The sequence below is a fragment of the Saccopteryx leptura genome, chromosome 11 (genome assembly GCF_036850995.1).
Source record: "Saccopteryx leptura isolate mSacLep1 chromosome 11, mSacLep1_pri_phased_curated, whole genome shotgun sequence".
NCBI lineage: Eukaryota > Metazoa > Chordata > Mammalia > Chiroptera > Emballonuridae > Saccopteryx > Saccopteryx leptura.
In genome coordinates this window covers 47,159,577-47,182,644 of record NC_089513.1, presented here as the reverse complement: position 1 = coordinate 47,182,644, position 23,068 = coordinate 47,159,577, and the positions used below count along the sequence as shown (strand labels likewise).

At 38.9% G+C, this 23,068-nt stretch overlaps 1 protein-coding gene across 1 annotated transcript in view; it reads right to left on the bottom strand.

Moving 5' to 3' along the window:
- USP14 (ubiquitin specific peptidase 14) overlaps positions 1-23,068 on the bottom strand; it is a 59,236-nt gene that overhangs the window by 13,712 nt on the left and 22,456 nt on the right. Inside the window, exons 5-11 of the mRNA XM_066352336.1 lie at positions 22,027-22,130; positions 9,837-9,895; positions 6,645-6,775; positions 5,210-5,290; positions 4,607-4,692; positions 3,029-3,143; positions 849-914 (exon numbers count right to left, since the gene is read on the bottom strand). Coding sequence (XP_066208433.1) covers positions 849-914; positions 3,029-3,143; positions 4,607-4,692; positions 5,210-5,290; positions 6,645-6,775; positions 9,837-9,895; positions 22,027-22,130 — 642 coding nt within the window. The remainder of the gene's footprint in view (positions 1-848; positions 915-3,028; positions 3,144-4,606; positions 4,693-5,209; positions 5,291-6,644; positions 6,776-9,836; positions 9,896-22,026; positions 22,131-23,068) is intronic.

The window sequence follows — 23,068 nt, the reverse complement described above, 5'->3', positions numbered from 1 at the left end:
GGTTGGCTCAGTGGTACAGCATCGGCCTGGTGTGCGGAAGTCCCGGGTTCAATTCCCGGCCAGGGCACACAGAAGCGCCCAGCTGCTTCTCCACCTCCCCCCCTCCTTCCTCTCTGTCTCTCTCTTCCCCTCCCACAGCCAAGGCCCCATTGGAGCAAAGATGGCCCGGGCGCTGGGGATGGCTCCATGGCCTCTGCCTCAGGCCCTAGAGTGGCTCTGGTTGCAACAGAGCGACGCCCCGGATGGGCAGAGCATCGCCCCCTGGTGGGCATGCCGGGTAGGTCCCGGTTGGGTGCATGCGGGAGTCTGTCGGACTGCCTCCGTTTCCAGCTTCAGAAAAATAAAAAAAAGGCCCTGGCCAGTTGGCTCAGCGGTAGAGCGTCAGCCTGGTGTGCGGGGGACCCGGGTTCGATTTCCGGCCAGGGCACATAGGAGAAGCGCCCATTTGCTTCTCCACCTCCCCACTCCTTCCTCTCTGTCTCTCTCTTCCCCTCCCGCAGCCAAGGCTCCATTGGAGCAAAGATGGCCCGGGTGCTGGGGATGGCTCCTTGGCCTCTGCCCCAGGCGCTAGAGTGGCTCTGGTTGCGGCAGAGCGACGCCCTGGAGGGGCAGAGCATCGCCCCCTGGTGGGCAGAGCTTCGCCCCTGGTGGGCGTGCCAGGTGGATCCCGGTCGGGCGCATGCGGGAGTCTGACTGTCTCTCCCCGTTTCCAGTTTCAGAAAAATACAAAAAAAAAAAAAGAAAAATACAAAAAAAACTGGAAAAAAAAAAAAAGACTGGGCAACATTAATTAACTGGAAAACTTTTAACAAAATGAAATTTGATTTCAAAAGGAATGCATAACTTACAGATTTAATGTACAAAGCATTTCTTTGCAATGTTGGAGACTGTTTGGTGATTTCTTCCTGAAGTCGCTAAAAAAAGAATGTAACAGAAGACCAAACATTAGTTTTAAAGGATTTTTTCCACAATATAGAATCATACCTTTAATTCTTTTAAATATTAGCACTACTTAACAGACAATGTACAGTACATCAATGGATTTATAGCACTGAGATAATCTGAATGATGACAATGTGAGAAGAATTTCGTTTTTAGATATGATTCAGTTCATGAAAAGCAACAGAAGGCATCAAAAAATGTATACTGTGTGAACTTGTTGGAATATAAGTCATAAATGTTTAAAGTGTTTATATTATGACCCAAATATTCCTCAGATTTTGCATCTATACTGCATTTTATATAACATAAGACAGCCTTTTATGTCATTCCTCTACTTAGTTTATTAGGATATTCATATATTAGAGAAAAATTAGGAGAATGTGGGAAATCCTTGTTCTTTATGCTTTATGTATCAGAGCCTTCCAGAACCAATCAAATTTGAGAAAAGTCATAACTAAAAAACCCGCTGTTGATCTAGCCAATGTGGGAAAGCCTCATATCTGCCTCTCAACTCCAGAGCCTATGTGATATTGGGCAAGGTAGCTATCCCTCTGGGTATTATTTATAAATGGTGATAACAGTACCTATGTTATAATGCTATTATTAGAATTACATGAATTAAATTGTACATGTAGAAAAATTGAAAAACTAAATATATTCTATGTTCAATAACATTAGCTACTATTTCTAATATCAAAATTTATCACTGCCTGACCAGGCGGTGGCGCAGTGGATGGAGCATTGGATTGGGATGTGGAGGGCCCAGGTTCGAGACCCTGAGGTCGCCAGCTTGAGCGCGGGCTCAGCTGGTTTGAGCAAAGCTCACCAGCTTGGACCCAAGGTCACTGGCTCGAGCAAGGGGTTACTCAGTCTGCTGAAGGCCCCCGGTCAAGGAACATATGAGAAAGCAATCAATGAACAACTAAGGTGTCGCAACAAAAAACTAATGATTGATGCTTCTCATCTCTCTCTGTTCCTGTCTCTCTGTCCCTATCTATCCCTCTCTCTAACTTTCTCTGTTTAAAATAAATAAATAAATAACACTAATGGTGGGATAAATGGTGATAGAAGGAGACTTGATTAGGTGGTGTGAACACATAATACAACATACAGATGATGTATTATAGAATTGTACACCTGAAACCTATATAATTTCATTAACCAATGTCACCCCAATAAATTCAATAAACATAAATTTAAAAACACTAAAAAATAATTAGCACTAATGTGCTCTGCTTTGACAATATATAAATAAGAAATTAGTTAAAACAACTTACTATTACTGTTTATTCTAAACATGTTACAGAGTGTAAAAATTGTTTTAAGTCTGTTTTTTTTTTAATTACTAATCTCATTTCAAAAGGAATCACTGTGGAAAAAGTTTTTACCTTCTCTCACTTCCCGTGCCAGCCCCACACCCCCACTTCCTGGAAGCTGCCACCACCTCCAAGGGTTTTTTTTTGTTTGTTTGTTTGTTTTTTTAATTTTTTTGCAGAGAGAGAGAGTCAGAGAGAGGGATAGGCAGGGACAGACAGACAGGAACGGAGAGAGATGAGAAGCATCAATCATCAGTTTTTCATTGCGCATTGCAACACCTTAGTTGTTCATTGATTGCTTTCTCATATGTGCCTTGACCGCGGGCCTTCAGCAGACCGAGTAACCCCTTGCTCCAGCCAGTGACCTTGGGTCCAAGCCGGTGAGCTTTGCTCAAACCAGATGAGCCCGCGCTCAAGCTGGCGACCTCAAGATCTCGAACCTGGGTCCTCCGCATAGCAGTCCGATGCTCTATCCACTGAGCCACCGCCTGGTCAGGCAAAAGAAATAATTTTTTAAAAAATGACTGCAAAAAGGATATTTGTTTACAGTATGAGAACTGAAACAGGTCAAAGCATCACCTTTCTGGACCTCAGGTGGGACAGTATGTGTCAGGCAACTCAAAATATTTGCCACACTACACGCATCTCCAAATGACCATGAAAACACTAGAAGTATTGATGCTGGGTTACAAATAATATATTTTAGCAAGTAGGTACATTTGCAAATATGGAATCCGGAAATAATGAGGATCAACTCTAATTGTTCTTACCAATTTAAGTCCTGTAAAAAGATACTTGACTTCTTGATTGATAAAACAGCTAAGTTGAAGCTGACTTTCCTTTCCTTTAGTGACTTCTTCTTCTTCAGACTCTGTGCATTTCATGCTTTGAGAAATAAGGTAAGGAATATGCTAACGGGCATTCAACTTATTATATAATCTTAAATAAGCTATCCTTATTCAATAATTTAAAATATACTTAAAACATTTTGGTCTTGGCCCTGGCCGGTTGGCTCAGCAGTAGAGCATCAGCCCAGCATGTGGAAGTTCTGGGTTCGATTCCCGGTCAGGGCACACAGGAGAAGTGCCCATCTGCTTCTCCACCCTTCCCCCTTTCCTTTCTGTCTCTCTCTTCCCCTCCTGCAGCCATGGCTCCACTGTAGCAAAGCTGGCCCGGGCACTGAGGGTAGCTCCATGGCCTCCGCCTCAAGTGCTAGAATGGCTCCGGCTGCAATGGAGTAACACCCCAGATGGGCAGAACATCGCCCCTGGTGGACATGCCAGGTGGATCCCAGCAGGGTGCATGTGGGAGTCTGCTGGCTGCCTCCCTGCTTCTAACTTCAGAAAAATACAAAAAAAAAAAAAAACCCACAAAAAAACATTTTGGTCTCCCAGTAGATTTACTTCTACATATTTAAAAATGCTCATTTACTTACCAACAATACTGACAATGAACCTATGAAAAGGATAAACATTAAACAAATACAAGTTGTTACTTATACAGCCTTAAAATGATCTTGGTAACCCAAAGATTAAACAAAGAAATCTTTTCTAAGTTTCTATCCATCATCTTCAAAATAATACTTCCCTAAATTTATGTTTTATGAATTGGTTCAATCTCAGGTAAAACTGATACACTTCATTTCATACAATTAAAAATTAATTCTACCGGCCCTGGCCGGTTGGCTCAGTGGTAGAGCGTCGGCCTGGCGTGCAGGAGTCCCGGTTTCGATTCCCAGCCAGGGCACACAGGAGAAGCGCCCATCTGCTTCTCCACCCCTCTCCCTCTTCTTCCTCTCTGTCTCTCTCTTCCCCTCCCACAGCCAAGGCTCCACTGGAGCAAAGTTTGCCCGGGCACTGAGGATGGCTCTGTGGCCTCTGCCTCAGGCGCTGGAATGACTCTGATTGCGGCAGAGCGATGCCCCAAGATGGGCAGAGTATAGCCCCTGGTGGGCATGCCGGGTGGATCCCGGTCGGGCGCATGTGGGAGTCTGTCTGACTGCCTCCCCGTTTCCAGCTTCGGAAAAATACAAAAAAAAAAAAAAAAAAAAAAAAAAAAAAAAAAAAAAAATTAATTCTATATGAGGTAAATAAAGTGGACTCTCCTAAAGATGTTCTTCAGAAAAATAATGAATTCTTAAAGTATACAATTATTTGAACTTCAAGATCACTCCAAAGTATATATTTTCCAAATTTCTAATTTCCCTATTTTTTAGACATAATGACCTCTGAAGAATTTTTCTTCATACTCCACCCACCACTCCAATCAGTCACTGCTATTTATACCAATTTATGTCATACACTTGTAATAAGATATAAGTTTATACACATCTTAGCTCATAAGGATACGTAGTTTCAAACTCGACTCCGAAGAACTGATCAATTAAACTTTTCTTTTTAGAAGGTGTCACTGCTAATGCAGATGAAGAATCTGTCTGCAAAAATTAAAATGAAATAAAATTTTCTATTTTATTTTACAGTTATTAATGTATATTTCTTCTCATACAATCCAGTTTAGTAATACATACTTAAGCATTGAAAAATGTGACCCCAGACTTGACTTGGGGTGGTGTACACACAATGCAATATGCAGATGATGTATTATAAAATTGTACAACTGAAACCTATATAAATTTTATTAACCAATGTCACCCCAATAAATAAAATTAAAATAAAAATCACCTTGAGATACTAGGAAAATAAATGTAATCCCTTTCTGAAAATCCTTCTACGGTTCAAAAATCATTACCAAAGGACTACAGATGCTCAATAATCTCAAGTTTAATATAAATATATTGAATTCAAGTATCAAATGCAAGCTTTTAAATTTCATCTACAGAGTGAACATCTCAAGCATTCAAGTACATTTCTATCAATTAAAATGTACATATTACAAGCCTTTGGGGTGGTGATGAATCAAGGTATGAGGAAAATCTATAATCACAAAATTACCTCTTTAACAGAATCATCCTCTACAGCTTCCAATTTCTGCTGCAATACTCGCATCATTTGTATCCAACATTCATTAGCATCCTGTAATTTTAAAAATGACACTGTAAGTAATCCTCGCTGTGACAGTTTGGTCTACAGAATCCTTCCAAAATAGTGTCCTTAGGGAAGGAGAATAAAACTATTTTATTTTTCTTGAAAAATACTATGTCAATATTTTATGATCTTCGAAACAAAAAAATTTCAAGTTTTTTTCATTCAACAGATGTTTACTGAGTTTCTGATTATGCTTAACACTGTTCTGGATACTAGAAAATGTCCTAATGGGAAATGCAGATAAGCAAAAGATAAATTCAAGTAAAGAGAAAAGAGTTACAAGGCGGGGAAGCAATATGGAGCAGAAAGTGACTAAGGGAAAGAATGTGTGCTATTTCTTTTTTTTTTAATTGATTTTAATTTATTGTGTTTACATAGATTCTAGTGTCGCCCCAATGCATCCCCCCTCCCTCATATTCCCCTCAATATCTCCCCTGCCCCTCTCCCCAAAGTGCCCTCCCCCTTCCCTTCTGGTTTATCCCATCCTATCATCCCCTTTCCCTCTGTCCTCTTTTCCTCTGGCAAAGAAAGAAAAATATCATATGACCTCACTCATTTGAGGAATCCAATGAACAGTGTGAACTGAGGAACGGAGCTGAGACAGAGGAGGGATCAAAGGAATGTGTGCTATTTCAATAGGATAATCAAGGAAAGCCTCTCTGATGCCTTGACATTTAAGCCATGAGACCTGAAGGTGACAAGGAAAGTCAGGCACTGAGAGCCAAAGGAACAAGAACAAAGGCCCTGCAGAAAGAGGGTACCTGGAGGGTTTTAAAAAAGCAAGGAAGCCAGTATCTGGAGAGAAGTGAGCAAGGACAGTGGTACATCATGAGTTCAGAAAAGTAGTCAGAGGCTGTATTATTTAAAATTTAGATTATTTAGGGGTTCTGGCCAATTAGAGAATCATCCCCAAAACAACAAGGTTGTGAGTTCAATACTCGGTCAGAGCACATATGGGAAGTAACCAATGAATGCACAACTGTGAAAAAACAAATGAATGCTTCTCTAGCTCTCCCCCCCTCACCCTCTTTGTCTCTCCAAAATCAATGAACAATAAATGAGTATTTAGAGATAGAAAATCAATAAAAAGGGACCTATATAATCTTATTTACATTTTAAAAGAACTCTTGGGGCTGTATGGAGAAACAATGCAAAAAAACAAAAGCAGAGCAAGATGATCAGTTAACAGACTACTGCACCACTCCAGGCAAGACATAGCAGTGGTGTGAACTAGAGAGGACTGAGAGTTGTATTTCCAAATATACTCCAATAAGTATGGAAAGTGTAGGAAACCTAAGTCTTACATTTAGAAAAAGAAAGCCAAGAATCTTGCTCTGATTACCTGTTGAAGATACTGTCCTTGTTCACCCTTCTCTGCAAACTGCGGAAAAGCCATGTGCAAAAACTGCAGTAGAATAATAGGTGGAATACTAGAAGAAGTTTTATCCATGGAATCAAACAAATCTCTAAGGGCTTAAAAACAAAGCAAATATGTACCTTAGTAAAATAGTGGCATATTTAATACATGCTATTGTAAATTAAATTTCACTATAAGCAAAATACTGCTTAATGATTTTTCTTTTACATCTACTTCTTTTGCAATTATTGGATTCCTACTATGAAAAAAATGGTTTTTAAATCTTAAGGGACTCACCAGACTTTATAATGCAATCACCAGCTATAAACAACTTCTGAGCCCTATCCCACCCCTCTCCTTGCCAGCCATTGTCTTCCCAGAGCAGGGTATGTATTTATTCAATATAAAGAATGTAACTTCTGTCTAGAGATCAAAGAAGTATAATGTTACTGTTCTGACTGTTCTACCACTATGCCATTATCCAGCCATCACATCACCATTCCCAACCCACTTCCCTCTACTTGGTTCCTATCAACTGAACTCCTGAATATTGTAATCTGGCTCTTTAAACACTTCCTGATTCTACTGAACAGCTAAGAACCAAAACTTATTTGCCTTCTTTAAACTCTTTCCTCTGTTGCCTTGGCGGGATAGCTTCTTTGGTTAGAGTATCATCCTGAAGCACAAAAGTTGCCAGTTTGATCCCAGTCAGGGCACAGACCGGAACAGACTGATGTTTCTGTCTCTCTCTCTCCTTCCCTCTCTCGCTAAAATCAATAAACTAGAAAAATGTTTTCTCTGTTATCCCTTCTCAACATCATAAATCCCAAGGTCATGCACTCAGCCCTGGCTTCTGGGGGTCAGAATACTTTTCCTTTGCTGATTTCCAGCTATCACACTTCACCTTTATTTCACATACAGCAAAACTCTAATCTAGCTTATATTGACATGCTTTAAGTAAAATGTGAAATGTTACTTGTTATTGTTATACAACTGAAACCCAGCAAATACTACATCTCAGCACACAGCAAGTGCTCAATAAAATGTTGCTGAATAAATCAACTAAACACAAGATTTAAAAAATATTTTTGGAGGGAGGCTAAAATTTAATCATCAGTACCAAGCTAGTTATTTTTAAAATAAGCCTAAATTGTAATAACACTTTAAAATGCATACTACTAAAAAAAAAGATGGTTTAAGATTATTTAATATACACCATAAACAGAGCATCTCATATTTCATTATTTTGAAGAAAGGTAAAAAAAACACTATACTTTAAAGGAGACAAATGAGACGCGATAACTAATTCAATGTGTGATCCTAAACTGGCTCCTGAAGCAAGAAAGAAAAACAACTTTTCAATGGCAATACTGGGTCAATGGGCAACATTTACAAAGTCTGTACAGTATTTCTATAGTAGTATATTAGTGTTAAACTCCTAGATTTTTTTAAAACTGTCCTGTGGTTCTGAATGTCTTAATTCTTAGAAAATAACATACTGAAGTATTCAAGAATAAAAGATATGATACGTGCAAACTTACAAATGGTTCAGAAAAAGGGATATGCATTATAGAAAATGATGAACCAGAGGTGACAAATTAATAATTGGTAAATTTTTACTTTTATGTAAATTTAAATTCAGTTCAAAATAAAAAAATTTTAACAAATCAAGAACGAAAAGTGAACAGTATTTTTCATTCCGTCAATACCAGAAGCCCTTCTATATGATACTAGAAAAGCTAATAAAATTCTGAGTTACTCTTAGATACATAAGCAATTAAATAAGCTAGACATAAGAGCTCACATTTTCTCATTAAAAACTGTATTTCAAAAAATAAATCTACTTTTAGGAAAAAGGGTTAAAGAAAACGTCTCTAACTCCAGATGACACAAAGAAACTTACGGTTTATAGTATTAAAAATTAATGGTTGACCACAATGAAACACTACTTCATACCCCTAGAATGGTTATAATCAAAGACAAAAAATATCAGGCATTATTGAAATATCAAGCAATATCAAGAATATGGGGAACTGTAATCCTCATATATAATGAAAAGAATGTAAAATGATGCAGCTACTTTGGAAAAGTCAGGCAGTTCCTTAAAAGGTTAAATATAGTTACCAGATATATTTCACTTCTAGAGATTTACCCAAGAAAAATTACTACATATGTCCACATAAAGACCTGTAGACACAATGTCCAGCAATATTTATAATAGTCAAAAAAGGAGAACTCATTAAGATGTCTTTCAATGATGAAAGAATAAATGAAATGTGGTATAGCCTATCAACAGAATCTTACTCAGGAATAAAAAGAATGAAGTATTGAAACATACGATAATGCAGATGAACCTTGAAAACTAAGTGAAGGAAGCCAGTCAAAAAAGACATCCTGTTGTATAATTTCATTTATATCAGAAGTCCAGAATAGACCAACCTATAGAGGCTGACAGCTGATTTGTAGTTGCATTGGGCTGGGAGTGGTGAGGGGGAAATGGGATGACTGCTAAAAGTTAGGGTTTTTTTGGAGTGATGAAAATGTCCTAAAACTGATTTTAGTGATGACTGCACAACTCAGTGAATATACTAAAAAACAATGAATTGTACACTTTTAATGGGTGAACTGTAGGTATATGAATATCTCAATAATGCCATCACACACAAAAAGAAGCATGCCTGAAAAAAACCTATCAACCTAGCCCAATAATTTATGAGGGTACTCATTGTGTCCAACTGCCACAAAATGAGAAAGGGAGATACACGGCCTCATGCAATGATGAAATAACATTTCCATCCTTTAAGAATTTCTATTTCTCCTCATTCCTCATTCCACTTCCTTACACTAGTACCCATTAAGACACTTGTTTATAACAATCACATGAACTATAATAAAACCCATCTCTGGACATCCCCAAAGATATATTTTACCAGAACCAAAAACCAAAACAATAATTTCACCCAAAGATTGTTTTTCAGAAAGGACATATATCACAGGTTTATGATTTGGATAATCAAGAATCAAGTTCTTTACAGTAAGTAGTACAATTTTAATGAAGTGATGTTATATAAAATACACTTTATAAATTGAAGGGAACTAAACAAACTGTGAGTGAAAAATAACATTTACTAAATAATATATTTTCTCTTGAGAAGTATGTATTTTTACAATACTGACCTGCAGTAATATACTGTGCTGAAGCCATTTCCCCTGAAGCTCTCAAGGCACCAGCATATCTAGGGACATAAAGGTAGAATTAAATAAAAGGATTCGATTCATTTTGAAACTCAAATGGAAAAAAACCAGTTAAAAGAACATACTATAGGCCCTGGCTGGTTGGCTCCGTGGTAGAGCATCGGCCTGGCATGCAGGAGTCCCGGGTTCAATTCCTGGCCAGGGCACACAGGATCTGCTTCTCCACCCCTCCCCTTCTCCTTCCTCTCTGTCTCTCTCTTCCCCTCCCGCAGCCAAGGCTCCACTGGAGCAAAGTTGGCCCGGGCACTGAGGATGGCTCTGCGGCCTCTGCCTCAGGCGCTAGAATGGCTCTGGTTGCAACAGAGCGACGCCCCAGATGGGCAGAGCATCGCCCCTGCCTCCCCGTTTCCAACTTCAAAAAAATAAAAAAAATAAAAAAAAGAACATACTATAACACCTTCAACTGCCAGTTTCTAGGAGTTGCTCCCAACTTTCTTTTCTTATCTTTCTTTCCTTTATGAGAGAGACAGAAAGGGAGAGCTGAGAAGTTCCAATTCGTAGTTGTGTCACTTTAGTGTGCCTCATATGTGCCTTGACCCAGGGGCTAAGGCCAAGACAGTGACCTTTGGGGTCAAGCCAGCAACGTTGGGATCATGTTGATGATCCCACACTCAAGCTGCGACCTTAGGGTTTCAAACCTGGGACTTCAGCACCCTAGGTGGACAATTCATCCACTGCAGAGTCAGTAAAAATACCTCAGTAGATTCCAGCATCAGCCCCAGACAACAGTTGCCAGGTGGATCTGTCAGGGCACATGTAGGAATCTATCTTCCCTCCTCTCTCTTAAAAAAAAACAAACTATGCTTACCTAATACATACCCACTAAAATGAAAAACAGTGATGTCACTCAAGATTAGCAAGAATGTGGAGCAACCAGAACTACTGATACTGTCAATAACATGAATATATTTCAAAGAATATGCTGAGCAAATTAAGCCAAACCAAAATAATAGTAAGTATATTCTGTACATTTAAGTTTCAGAACGCACAAAGCTAACATGAGATCAGTAGCACCTTGAGGATTTAGGCAGTGAGAGGAGATGAGAACTGAGTGGGAAAGTACAAAAAACTTTCTGAGATGGTGGAAAGGTTCTATATTTGACTGTAAAATAGATTACACAGAACTTTCATTTGTCAAAACTGATCACACTGGACACTTAAAATACATGCGTTTATTTCATAGATGTAGATTATATTTCAATTAAAAAAACAAAAAACAGCCCTGGCCGGTTGGCTCAGCGGTAGAGCGTCGGCCTAGCGTGCGGAGGACCCGGGTTCGATTCCCGGCCAGGGCACATAGGAGAAGCACCCATTTGCTTCTCCACCCCTCCGCCGCGCTTTCCTCTCTGTCTCTCTCTTCCCCTCCCGCTGCCAAGGCTCCATTGGAGCAAAGATGGCCCGGGCGCTGGGCATGGCTCTGTGGCCTCTGCCTCAGGCGCTAGAGTGGCTCTGGTCGCAACATGGCGACACCCAGGATGGGCAGAGCACCGCCCCCTGGTGGGCAGAGCGTCGCCCCTGGTGGGCGTGCCGGGTGGATCCCGGTCGGGCGCATGCGGGAGTCTGTCTGACTATCTCTCCCTGTTTCCAGCTTCAGAAAAATGAAAAAAAAAAACAAAAAACAAAAAAAAAAAAAAACATTCTATGATTATTTAAGTAGAATAGAAGGTCACAGAAAATATCATTAAAGTTATATTCAACTGGAGAGTTTTGTTTTTCCTTTTTCCATTTATTTAGATGTGTTGAAAAGTGCTGAAACAAAAACATTTTAAAAAATTTTTCAATACACAATAATCATAATAATGTCTAAATTATATACATTCATTTAAAAAATAAGTATCATAGCCTAACCAGGCAGTGGCACAGTAGATACAGCATAGTAGACAGTAGATAGAGTATTGGACTGGGACACAGAGAACCCACGTTCAAAATCTTGAGGTCACTGGCTTCAGCGCAGTGTCGCTGGCTTACGCGTGGGATCATAGACATGACCCCATGGTCGCTGGCTTGAGCCCAAAGGTCACTGGCCTGAAGCCCAAGGTCGTTGGCATAAGCAAGAGGTCACTCGCTCTGCTGTAGACCCCCAATCAAGGCACATATGAGAAAGCAATCAATGAACAACTAAGGAGCCACAACGAAGAATTGATGCTTCTCATCTCTCTCCCTTCCCGTCTGTCCTTATCTGTCCCTCTCTGACTCAATCTCTCTGTCAAAAAGAAAAATTGTTATAAAATAGAAAAGAAAACTGACATGAATACTGAGGGGTTTAACAGATAGAAATACTGAGTTTTACAGACAAAAGAACCAAGGGAGTGCCTTTTTTAGTGATCTGTCAAGTCAATAAATAAAAATTAAATAAGGATACAGAAAATTTGAATATAATTAACGTCAATTTATCGTCTATTATACTGTATCACCTACAAAAACAAGGATGTCTTGACTTCTCTACCTATGAAATACTCACAACAATCATACACCAGATCAACCTAAACATTCAACAGGAAAGTGAATATTTGGTAGTATATACATAAATGGTATACTACATAGCACAAACATGAATGAACTACAACTACACATAAACACAACGTGGAAAAATCAAATATAATGAGCCAGACCCAGATAAACACCATCTTTAGGTTTCTGTTCATAAAGAGTTCAAAGTAGTAAAAATAACTCAGGTTAGTATTAGCTTCGGAAAGAAGGCTGGGCAAAGGGATTAGTAAAGAATAGGTGAGGAGATCTAGGGAGTGCTGTTTATTTGTCCTGATTACATGAATATGTTCCTTCTGGGATAATTCATTTGTATACTTTTCTGATTATAATTCAATAATTAAAAATACACTTTGGGTCCTGGTTGGATAGCTCAGCTGGTTAGAGAATTGTCTTGAAGTGTCAAGTCGCCAGTACAACCCCCAGTAAGGGCACACACAGGAACAGACTGATGTTCTGGTCTTTCTTTCCCTCCCTTCCTCTCTCTCTAAAATCAATAAAATAAATATTTTTAAAAAGGAAAAAGAAACACTTTGGGCAAAAAGACAAGAGATTTTATAGTGTTTTTTACTTTATGTATTTTTTCTTCATTTCCAAGTGAGAAGAGGAAGATAGAGACAGACCAGGACCCACTCAGCAACCCCATCTGGGGCCAATGTTCTCTGCCCATCAGGGGCCATGCTTGCAACCAAGCTATTCTTGGTGGCTCCATGGAGCCATCCTCAGTTCTCAGGGCTGATGTGCTAGAACCAATGGAGCCATAGCTGTGAAGAGTAAGAGGGAGAGAAAGAAGGCAATGGGGGAGAGGTGTATAAACAGATGGTCACTTTTTCTGTGTGTCCTGACCAGGAATTAAACCCAGGACATACACACATTGGGCCAACACTCTACCACTGAGCAACCGGCTAGGGTCTATAGTGTTTTTTAAAAAATATCTGAACAGTATTATCTAATGAATAAGGAATAGCAAAACCTCAGAATTAAAAACTTTCATTACTATATACATATAAATAAATGATCCAAGCATGCAAGAAGTAAGAAAACAAAACAAGTCTAAGGAAAATAGAAAAAATTAATACAAATAAATAAAAGACGAATCAGAAAACTGAAGTAACTGATTCTGTGAAAAATAAAATCTATAAACCTCTGGCAAGATAATCAGGGAATAAAAAAACAAATATAACAAACAATAAAAACAGGGAAATAATACAGGTCCAAAAATAAAGTAACTCTTATGCTATAATAGCTTAAAGACATACGGACAAATTCGTAAAAAACATAGATTACCAAAACTGACTAAAAGAAACAAACCATATACTGAAAATACAAAAAAATAAAAAATAAAAGGTTGGACCAGCCAATTTTATGAGTAAATTCTATATAAAAAAATCATTACAGGCCCTGGCCAGTTGGCTCAGTGGTAGAGCATCAGCCTGGCATGCAGGAGTCCCGGGTTCGATTCCTGGCCAGGGCACACAGGAGAAGCACCCATCTGCTTCTCCACCCCTCCCCCTCTCCTTCCTCTCTGTCTCTCTCTTCCCCTCTCGCAGCCAAGGCTCCACTGGAGCAGAGTTGGCCCAGGTGGCTCTGCGGCCTCTGCCTCAGGCGCTAGAATGGCTCTGGTTGCAACAGAGCGACACCCCAGATGGGCAGAGCATTGCTCTCTGGTGGGTATGCCAGGTGGATCCCGGCCAGGCGCATGCGGCAGTCTGTCTGACTGTCTCCCCGTTTCCAACTTCAGAAAACTACAAAAAAAAAAAATCATTACAACATATATTTGGAAATAAAAGTAAAATAGCAATATAGTCTATTTCCTCGTGTATAAGATGCACCTTTTCCGAAAAATTTGGGGTCTAAAAACTGAGTGCATCCTATACTCAGTTGTAGTTTTATTACTTGCATTTCCCACTTTTCCGTGCTTGTTTTTGCACTCATTGTTGAAGACAGTAAATCTTCATCAGACACAGATAAGGACAAGCTAATAATGTATGGGAGTTTTGACAGTGATGAGTTGTATGAATTTTATGATGAATAAAACGAGTTCAATAACTTCATGTAATACAGTGGTACCTTGAAATATGAATTTAATTCATTCTGTAACCGAGCTCATAAGTCAGTCAACTCGTATATCAAACTGCCAATACTGGACCCGTACACCAATGCGCCAACTAGCGGGAGCTTCCCAAATCACAACTCGTATCTTGGAATTTCACTTGGATCTCGAACAAAAATACGAACTGAGTTGCAGCTCGTATCTTTAAAAAAAAAAAAAAAAATCGTGTGTTGGTCTGTTCGTATCTTAAGGTATCACTGTATATTTTTTTGTCAAATTTCGGGCCCCAAAATTAAGGTGTGGTTTATACATCTAGTAATATAGTAGTAATCACTAATGGAAAACTATTCTCCTTAACCAATTATTGGCTTGCCTGCCCTGGCCAGTTGGCTCAGCGGTAGAGTGTTAGCCCAGCATGTGGAAGTTCCAGGTTTGATCCTAGCCAGGGTACACAGGAGAAGTGTCCATCTCTTTGTCCACACTTCCCCCTCTCCTCTCTAACTCAATCTATTCATTAACAAGAAAATAAAAACAACTCATCTACAAAACTGGTGATTGAATGTTCACTGCCACATTACTCATAATAACTAAAAACTGAAAACAATCCAAATGTCCATCAATTGATAAATGAAAAAATAAATGTGGTATCTTCGTTCAATTAAATATTACTCAACCATACAAAGGAATAAAGTACTGATACAAGCTATAACATGATTGAACATGGAAAATAATATGCTAAGTAAAATAGGCTAGTCACAAAAAGACCACATATTGAATGATTTTATTTATATGAAATGTCCAGAATAGGTAAATCTGTTAAGACAGAAGATAGATTAATGGCTACCTAGAGCTGCAGGTGGGAAGGGTATAAGGAGTGACGAGTTACTTTTGGAGATGTGGGGAATATTCTACAATTAGATGTGGTGACTGTAGCACAACCTTGTGAATATAATAAAGACCATTTAATTAACATTTTCAAAGGATAAATGATATGATAAATTAATTATCTCAATAAAGCTACTAAAAAAAAAAGGAGGCTTGCGGCCCAGGGCGTGGTGTGCAGCCCCACCCTCAACGGCAGGGTGAAAGCCAAGGCTTGTAGACCAGAAACTTGAACACAGCTGCTCCCATGGAAGAGAGGTGGAAATCGTAGCGACAGCAACAGCCGGCCGGTGCCAGTAACTCCCATACCCAAACACCCGAAGTAGCGGCAAAGGGAGTGATGGGCCTGCAGACAGACCACACCTAGGGAACATGGAGGCCACATCCAGTGGACGCCAGTGGCCAAACCTTTCTTATACACAGACAAAATGGGAAGGCAGAGAAATGCAACCCAACTGAATCAAGAGAAATCCCCAGAAAAGGAAAATGAGTCAGATATAACCAAATTACCAGATGCAGAGTTTAAAATAATGATCGTTAGAATGCTCAAAGATCTTAGAACAACAATAGAGGATCATAACAAACAACTAAATAAAGAGATAGCAAGTATAAAAAAGGACACTGAAATAATAAAAAAGAATCAGTCAGAAATGACAAATAGAATATCAGAAATGAAGACCACAATGGAAGGAATTAAAAGCAAGATAAATGAAGGTGAGGATAGAATCAGCAAGTTAGAGGACAAGATAAATGAAAGCACAGAAGCAGAGCAGAAAAACAAAGAGACTCAAAAAGTCTCAGGAAACTAAGAGAGCTCTGTGACAACAGGAAGAGAAATTAACATCCACATCATAAGGGTTCCTGAAGAAGAGAAAGAACAAGGGATAATCTGATTTAAAAAATCATAGCTGAAAACTTCCCTATATTGATGCAGGAAAAAGTCACACAAGTTCAAGAAGCACAGAGAATTCCATTAAAGAGAAACCCAAGGAAATCTACACCAAGACACATCATGATTAAAATATCAAAGCTATGTGATAAAAGGCTATCAGCTATAAAGGTTCCCCCATAAGGATGACTTCTGACTTCTCAACAGAAACACTTGAGGCCAGAAGGGAATGGCAAGAAATATTCAAAGTAATACAGAACAAGAGCCTACAACCAAGACTACTTTATCCAGCAAGACTATCATTTAAAATTGAAGGAGAAATAAAAAGCTTCATAGACCAAAAAAACTCAAGAAGTTCATTATAACCAAACAAATGCTACAAGAAATATTAAGGGGCCTGTTGTAAACAGATCAAAGGGGGGAAAGAATATACCAAAAGAGGAATACAGCTTTAAAGAATAAAATGTCAAGAAACAACTACATATCAATAATAACCGTAAATGTAAATGTATTAAATGATCCGATCCAAAGACATAGGGTAGCTGCATGGATAAGAAAACAGGACCCATACATAGGGTGGCTGTCTACAAGAGACACATCTTAAAACAAAAGATGCACATAGACTGAAGGTAAAATGATGGAAAAAAATATTTTATGCAAATGGAAATTAAAAAAAAGGTGGGATAGCAATACTTATATCAGACAAAATGGACTTTAAAACAAAGACTATAGTAAGAGATAAAGAAGGTCATTACATAATGATAAAGGGAGCAATCAAACAAGAATATATAAACACTATAAATATCTACACATCTAACTTAGGAGCACCTAAATATATAAAGCAGACTTTGTTAGATATAAAGGACAAGATCAACAGCAATACTTAATATTAGTGGATTTCAATATCCCACTAGATAGATCAGTGGTAGTCAATCTGGTCCCTACCGCCCACTAGTGGGCGTTCCAGCTTTTATGGTGAGCAGAAGCAGAGCAACCAAAGTATAAATAAACAGATTTAACTATAGTAAGTTGTTTTATAAAGATTTATTCTGCCAAACTTAGCGAAACTCCAACATAAAGTATTTGGTAAATAATTATTATTATATGCTTTAACGTGGTGTAACTCTGCTTTATTAATTTTATAAAGTAAAGTTACTTCCCTACTTTATAAATCACCATTTCTGTGGAACAGGTGGGCGGTTAGAAAATTTTACTACTAACAGAGATACAAAAGTGGGCTGTAGGTATAAAAAGGTTGACTACCCTTGAGATAGATCCTCAAGAAAGAAAATTAACAAAGAAACAGCAGACATACAGGACACATTAGATCAAGTTAATTTAGTAGGTATCTTCAGAACCTTTCACCCTAAAGCAGCAGAATATACATTCTTTTCAAGTGCTCATGGTACATTCTGTAAGATAGACCACGTTAGGGCACAAAAACGGTCTCAACAAATATAAGAAAACTGAAATCATATCAAGCATCTTATCTGAACACAATGGCATGAAACGAGAAATCAACCACAACAGAAAAACTGAAAAATACTCAAACACTTGGAAACTAAACAGCATATTATTAAATAACAAATGGGTTAACAGTGAGATCAAAGAAGAAATCAAAATATTTCTAGAAATGAATGATAATGAGCATACAACTCAAAATGTAGGGTACACAGCAAAAGCAGTACCGAGAGGGAAGTTCATAGCATTATAGGCATACTTTAAGAAGCTAGAAAAAGCTCAAATAAACAACTTACCCCTGCCTCTAAAAGAACTAGAAAAAGAATATAGCAAGTAAAGCCCAGAGGTAGTAGGCCTAACCTGTGGTGGCGCAGTGGTTAAAGCGTCGACCTGGAAATGCTGAGGGTGCCGGTTCAAAACCCTGGGCTTGCCTGGTCAAGGCACATATGGGAGTTGATGCTTCCAGCTCCTCCCCCCCTTCTCTCTCTCTGTCTCTCCCTCTCCTCTATTAAAAAAAAAAAAAAAAAAAAAAAGCCCAGAAGTAGTAGAAGAAGAAAATAATAAAGATCAGAGCAGAAATAAATGAGATAGAGGCTAAAGAAACAATACAAAGGATCAATGAAACCAAGAGCTGGTTCTTTGAAAAGGTAAACAAGATCAAAGAACCTTTAACCAGACTCACCAAGAAAAAAAAAAGAGAAAGAACTCAAATAAATAGAATTGGAAATTAGGATGGAGAAATAACAACTGACACAACAGAAATACAAAGGATAATAAGAAAATACTATGAAGAACTGTATGCCAAAAAATTAGACAACCTAGGTGAAATGGACAAATTCCTTGAAACATATAATGTTTTAAAAATCAATTGGAAAGAATCAGAAAACCTAACCAGACCGATTACAACAAATGATATTGAAGCAGTTATCAAAAAACTCCCAACAAACAAAAGCCCGGGGTCCAATGGCTTCACAAGTGAATTCTACCAAATATTGAAAGAACTAACTCCTATCCTTCTCAAGCTATTTCAAAATTTTCAAGAGGAAGGAAGACTTCCTAGCTCCTTTTATGAGGCAAGCATAATTCTGATTCTAAAACCAGGCAAAGACAACACAAAAAAAGAAAATTATAGACCAATATCCCAGATGAATATAGATGCTAAAATCCTCAACAAAATATTAGCCAACCAGATCCAGCAATATATAAAAAAAATCATACACCATGATCAAGTGGGATTTATTCTGAGGAGGGAAGGCTGGTACAATATTTGCAAATCAATCAATGTGATTCATCACATAAACTAAAGGAAGGAGAAAAACCACATGATGATTTCAATAGATGCAGAAAAAGCATTTGATAAAATCCAGCACTCATTCATGATCAAAGCCCTCAGCAAAGTGGGAATACAGGGAACATACCTCAACATGATAAAGGCCATCTATGACAAACCCACAGCCAACATCATACTCAATGGGCAAATTTTAAAAGGAATCCCCTTGCCTGACCTGTAGTGGTGCAGTGGGTAAAGCGTTGACCTGGAGCACTGAGGTTACCGGTTCGAAATCCAGGCTTGCCTGGTCAAGGCACATATGGGAGTTGATGCTTCCTCCTCCTTCCCCTCCCTTTCTCTTTCTCTCTCAGCTCTCTCTAAAATGAATAAAAATAAAATCTTGAAAGAAAAAAACCTAAAAAGAAAAAAGCAATCCCCTTAAGATCAGGAACAAAGCAAGGTTGCCCCCTTTCACCGCTCTTATTCAACATAGTAATGGAAGTCCTAGCCACAGCAATCAGACAAGAAGAAGAAATAAAAGGCATCCAAATTGGAAAAGAAGAAGTAAAACTATCATTATTTGCAGATGATATGATATTGTATATAGAAAACCCTAAAGTCTCAGTCAAAAAACTACTGGACCTGACAAATGAATTCAGCAAGGTGGCAGGATATAAAATTAATACTCAGAAATCAGAGGCATTTTTATACACTAACAATGAACTGTTAGAGAAATTAAGGAAACAATCCTCTTCACTATTGCAACCAAAAAAATAAAGTACCCAGGAGTAAATTTAACCAAGGAGATTAAAGACTTGAACTCGGAAAATTATAAAACATTGATAAAAGAAATCAAGGAAGATTCAAACAAGTGGAAGCATATACTGTGTTCATGGTTAGGAAGAATAAACATCATTAAAATGTTTGTATTACCCAAAGCTATTTATAAATTCAATGCAATACCAATTAAAATACCAATGACATACTTCAAAGATATAGATCACATATTCCAAAAATTTATATAGAACCAAAAAAGAACACGAATAGCCTCAGCAATCTTGAAAAGGAAGAATAAAGAGAGAGGTATCACACTTCCTGATATCAAGTTATACTGCAAGGCCATTGTACTCAAAACAGCTTGGTACTGGCGTAAGAACAGGCATATAGATCAATGGAACAGAACTGAGAACCCAGAAATAAACCCACAGCTTTATGGACAACTGATATTTGACAAAGGAAGTAAGAGCATACAATGGAGTCAAGACAGCCTCTTCAACAAATGGTGTTGGGAAAACTGGACAGCTACCTGCAAAAAAATGAAACTAGACCACCAACTTACACCATTCACAAAAATAAACTCAAAATCGATAAAAGACTTAAATGTAAGGCGTGAAACCATAAACATCTTAGAAGAAAACATAGGTAGTAAGCTCTCTGACATTTCTCGCAGCAATGTATTTGCTGATTTATCTCCATGGGCAAGTGAAATAAAAGACAGGATAAACAAATGGGACTATATTAAACTAAAAAGCTTTTGCACAGCTAAAGACAATAAGAACAGAATAAAAAGACAAACTATACAATGGGAGAATATATTCGACAATACATCTGATAAGGGGTTAATAACCAAAATTTATAAAGAATTTGTAGAACTCGGCCCTGGCCGGTTGGCTCAGTGGTAGAGCGTCGGCCTGGCGTGCGCAAGTCCTGGGTTCAATTCCCGGCCAGGGCACACAGGAGAAGCGCCCATCTGCTTCTCCACCCCTCCCCCTCTCCTTCCTCTCTGTCTCTCTCTTCCCCTCCCGCAGCCAAGGCTCCATTGGAGCAAAGATGGCCCGGGCGCTGGGGATGGCTCCTTGGCCTCTGCCCCAGGCGCTGGAGTGGCTCTGGTCGTGACAGAGCGACGCCCGGGAGGGGCAGAGCATCGCCCCCTGGTGGGCAGAGCCTCACCCCTGGTGGGCGTGCCGGGTGGATCCCAGTCGGGCGCATGCGGGAGTCTGTCTGACTGTCTCTCCCCGTTTCCAGCTTCAGGAAAATAAATAAATAAATAAATACAAAAAAAAGAATTTGTAGAACTCAACACTAGGAAGATAAACAATCCAATCAAAAAAATGAGCAAAAGAACTGAATAGATACTTCTCCAAAGAGGACATACAGATGGCCAACAGGCAGATGAAAAAATGTTCAACATCACTAATCATTAGAGAAGTGCAAATTAAAAACAAAATGAGATGCCACCTCAAACCAGTCAGAATGGCACTCATCAACAAAACAACACAGGATAGGTGCTGGCTATGTGGAGAAAAGGGGACCCTCCTGCACTGCTGGTGGGAATGCAGACTGGTGCAGCCACTGTGGAAAACAGTATGGAGATTCCTCAAAAAATTAAAATCGAACTGCCTTTTGACCCAGTTATCCCACTTTTAGGAATATACGCCAAGAACACCATAGCACTGTTTCAAAAGGAGAAATGCACCCCTGTGTTTATGGCAGCATTGTTCATAATAGTGAAGATCTGGCAACAGCCCAAGTGTCTGTCAGTGGACGAGTGGATTAAAAAGCAGTGGTACATATATACAATGGAATACTATGGGGCCATGAAAAAGAAGGAAATCTTACCTTTTGCAACAACATGGATGGACCTGGAAACTATTATGTTAAGTGAAATAAGCCAGGCAGAAAAAGAAAAATATCATATGACCTCACTCATTTGAGGAATCCAAGGAACAATGTGAACTGAGGAACGGAATTGAGACAAAGGAGGGATCAAAGGGACCAGAGGAAAAGAGGACAGAGGGAAAGGGGATGATAGGATGGGATAAAGCTGAAGGGAATGGAGGAGGGTGCTCTGGGAAGGGGCAAGGGAGATGTTGAGGGGAATACGGGGGAGGGGGATGCATTCGGGGCAACACTAGAATCCATGTAAACACAATAAATTAAAATCAATTAAAAAAAAGGTAAAAAAAATATCTGGGACAAAATAAAAAGATACTATACACACAAAACACTATTCACCCAAAGGTGATCTTCCATTACCACAGAATACTTAAAACATTTCTCTTTGTCTTACCTTTTAAGGGCATCTTTGAGTTCAGGCACAGAACGAATACACTGAACTGTAGCATTCATGTAACAAGTGTTACCGAGGTTTGTCAATCCACATGGTAATTCCATCTGATAAGGAAAAGAATTAAGTCATTTTTATAAAATGACAGTGTATATAAAGCACTAAAGTTCACACTTTATAGCAAGTAAAATTTACCAACTCATACCAATTTATATTCCACCTTTACCCTAAGGCAGTAGTTCACAAAATGTGCACCAGGGCGCACTGGTGCGCCCTACAAGATTTCCAGGTCCGTCCTATTGTATTCCAGAGAAATATGTGCCTGTTGGGGACCAAAAATCCAACAGGGTTTTTGAAGTTTAGATTTTTGGGGACAGAGGTGTGGGGAATTGGCTGTAAACTGATAGTCTTCCCAACCCCCCACCTCACTTGCCTGATTAGGTTGCAAAAGGCAACCTAATTGGATTTTAAATGTGCCCTGACTTCAAAAAGTTTGAGAACCACTGCCCTAAGGTAACGTTTTATCTCCCAACAAAAATTTTTCTTACATCATATTAACAGTAACTGTTTCAAGTAATTTCTTTCTTGAAAATTATAAAGCTACCTGACCTGTGTTGGTGCAGTGGATAAAGCATCGACCTGGAAATGCTGAGGTCGCAGGTTCGAAACCCTTGGCTTGCCTGGTCAAGGCACATATGGGAGTTGATGCTTCCAGCTCCTCCCCCCTGTCTCTCTCTCCTCTCTCTCTCTGTCTCTCTCCCTCTCTCTCTCCTCTCTAAAATGAATAAATAAAATTAAATTAAAAAAAAAAAAAAATTATAAAGCTGTGGTGCTGGATTGTTTACACTACCCCCCATGATCCCTGGAAAGACTGGAGGCAAGTTTCTTCTATCCTTTGTTTGGTGTAAAGTTAAGATGAAATGTATGGTGGGGGTTTTCTGCACTCAACACATTTAAGAGTTAAAAGAGAGGAATTCTTCAATGTATCAACAAGGAAATGAGTTTGCCTTTCAAATACATGCCCAAACAATGAAGAAATCGCTAG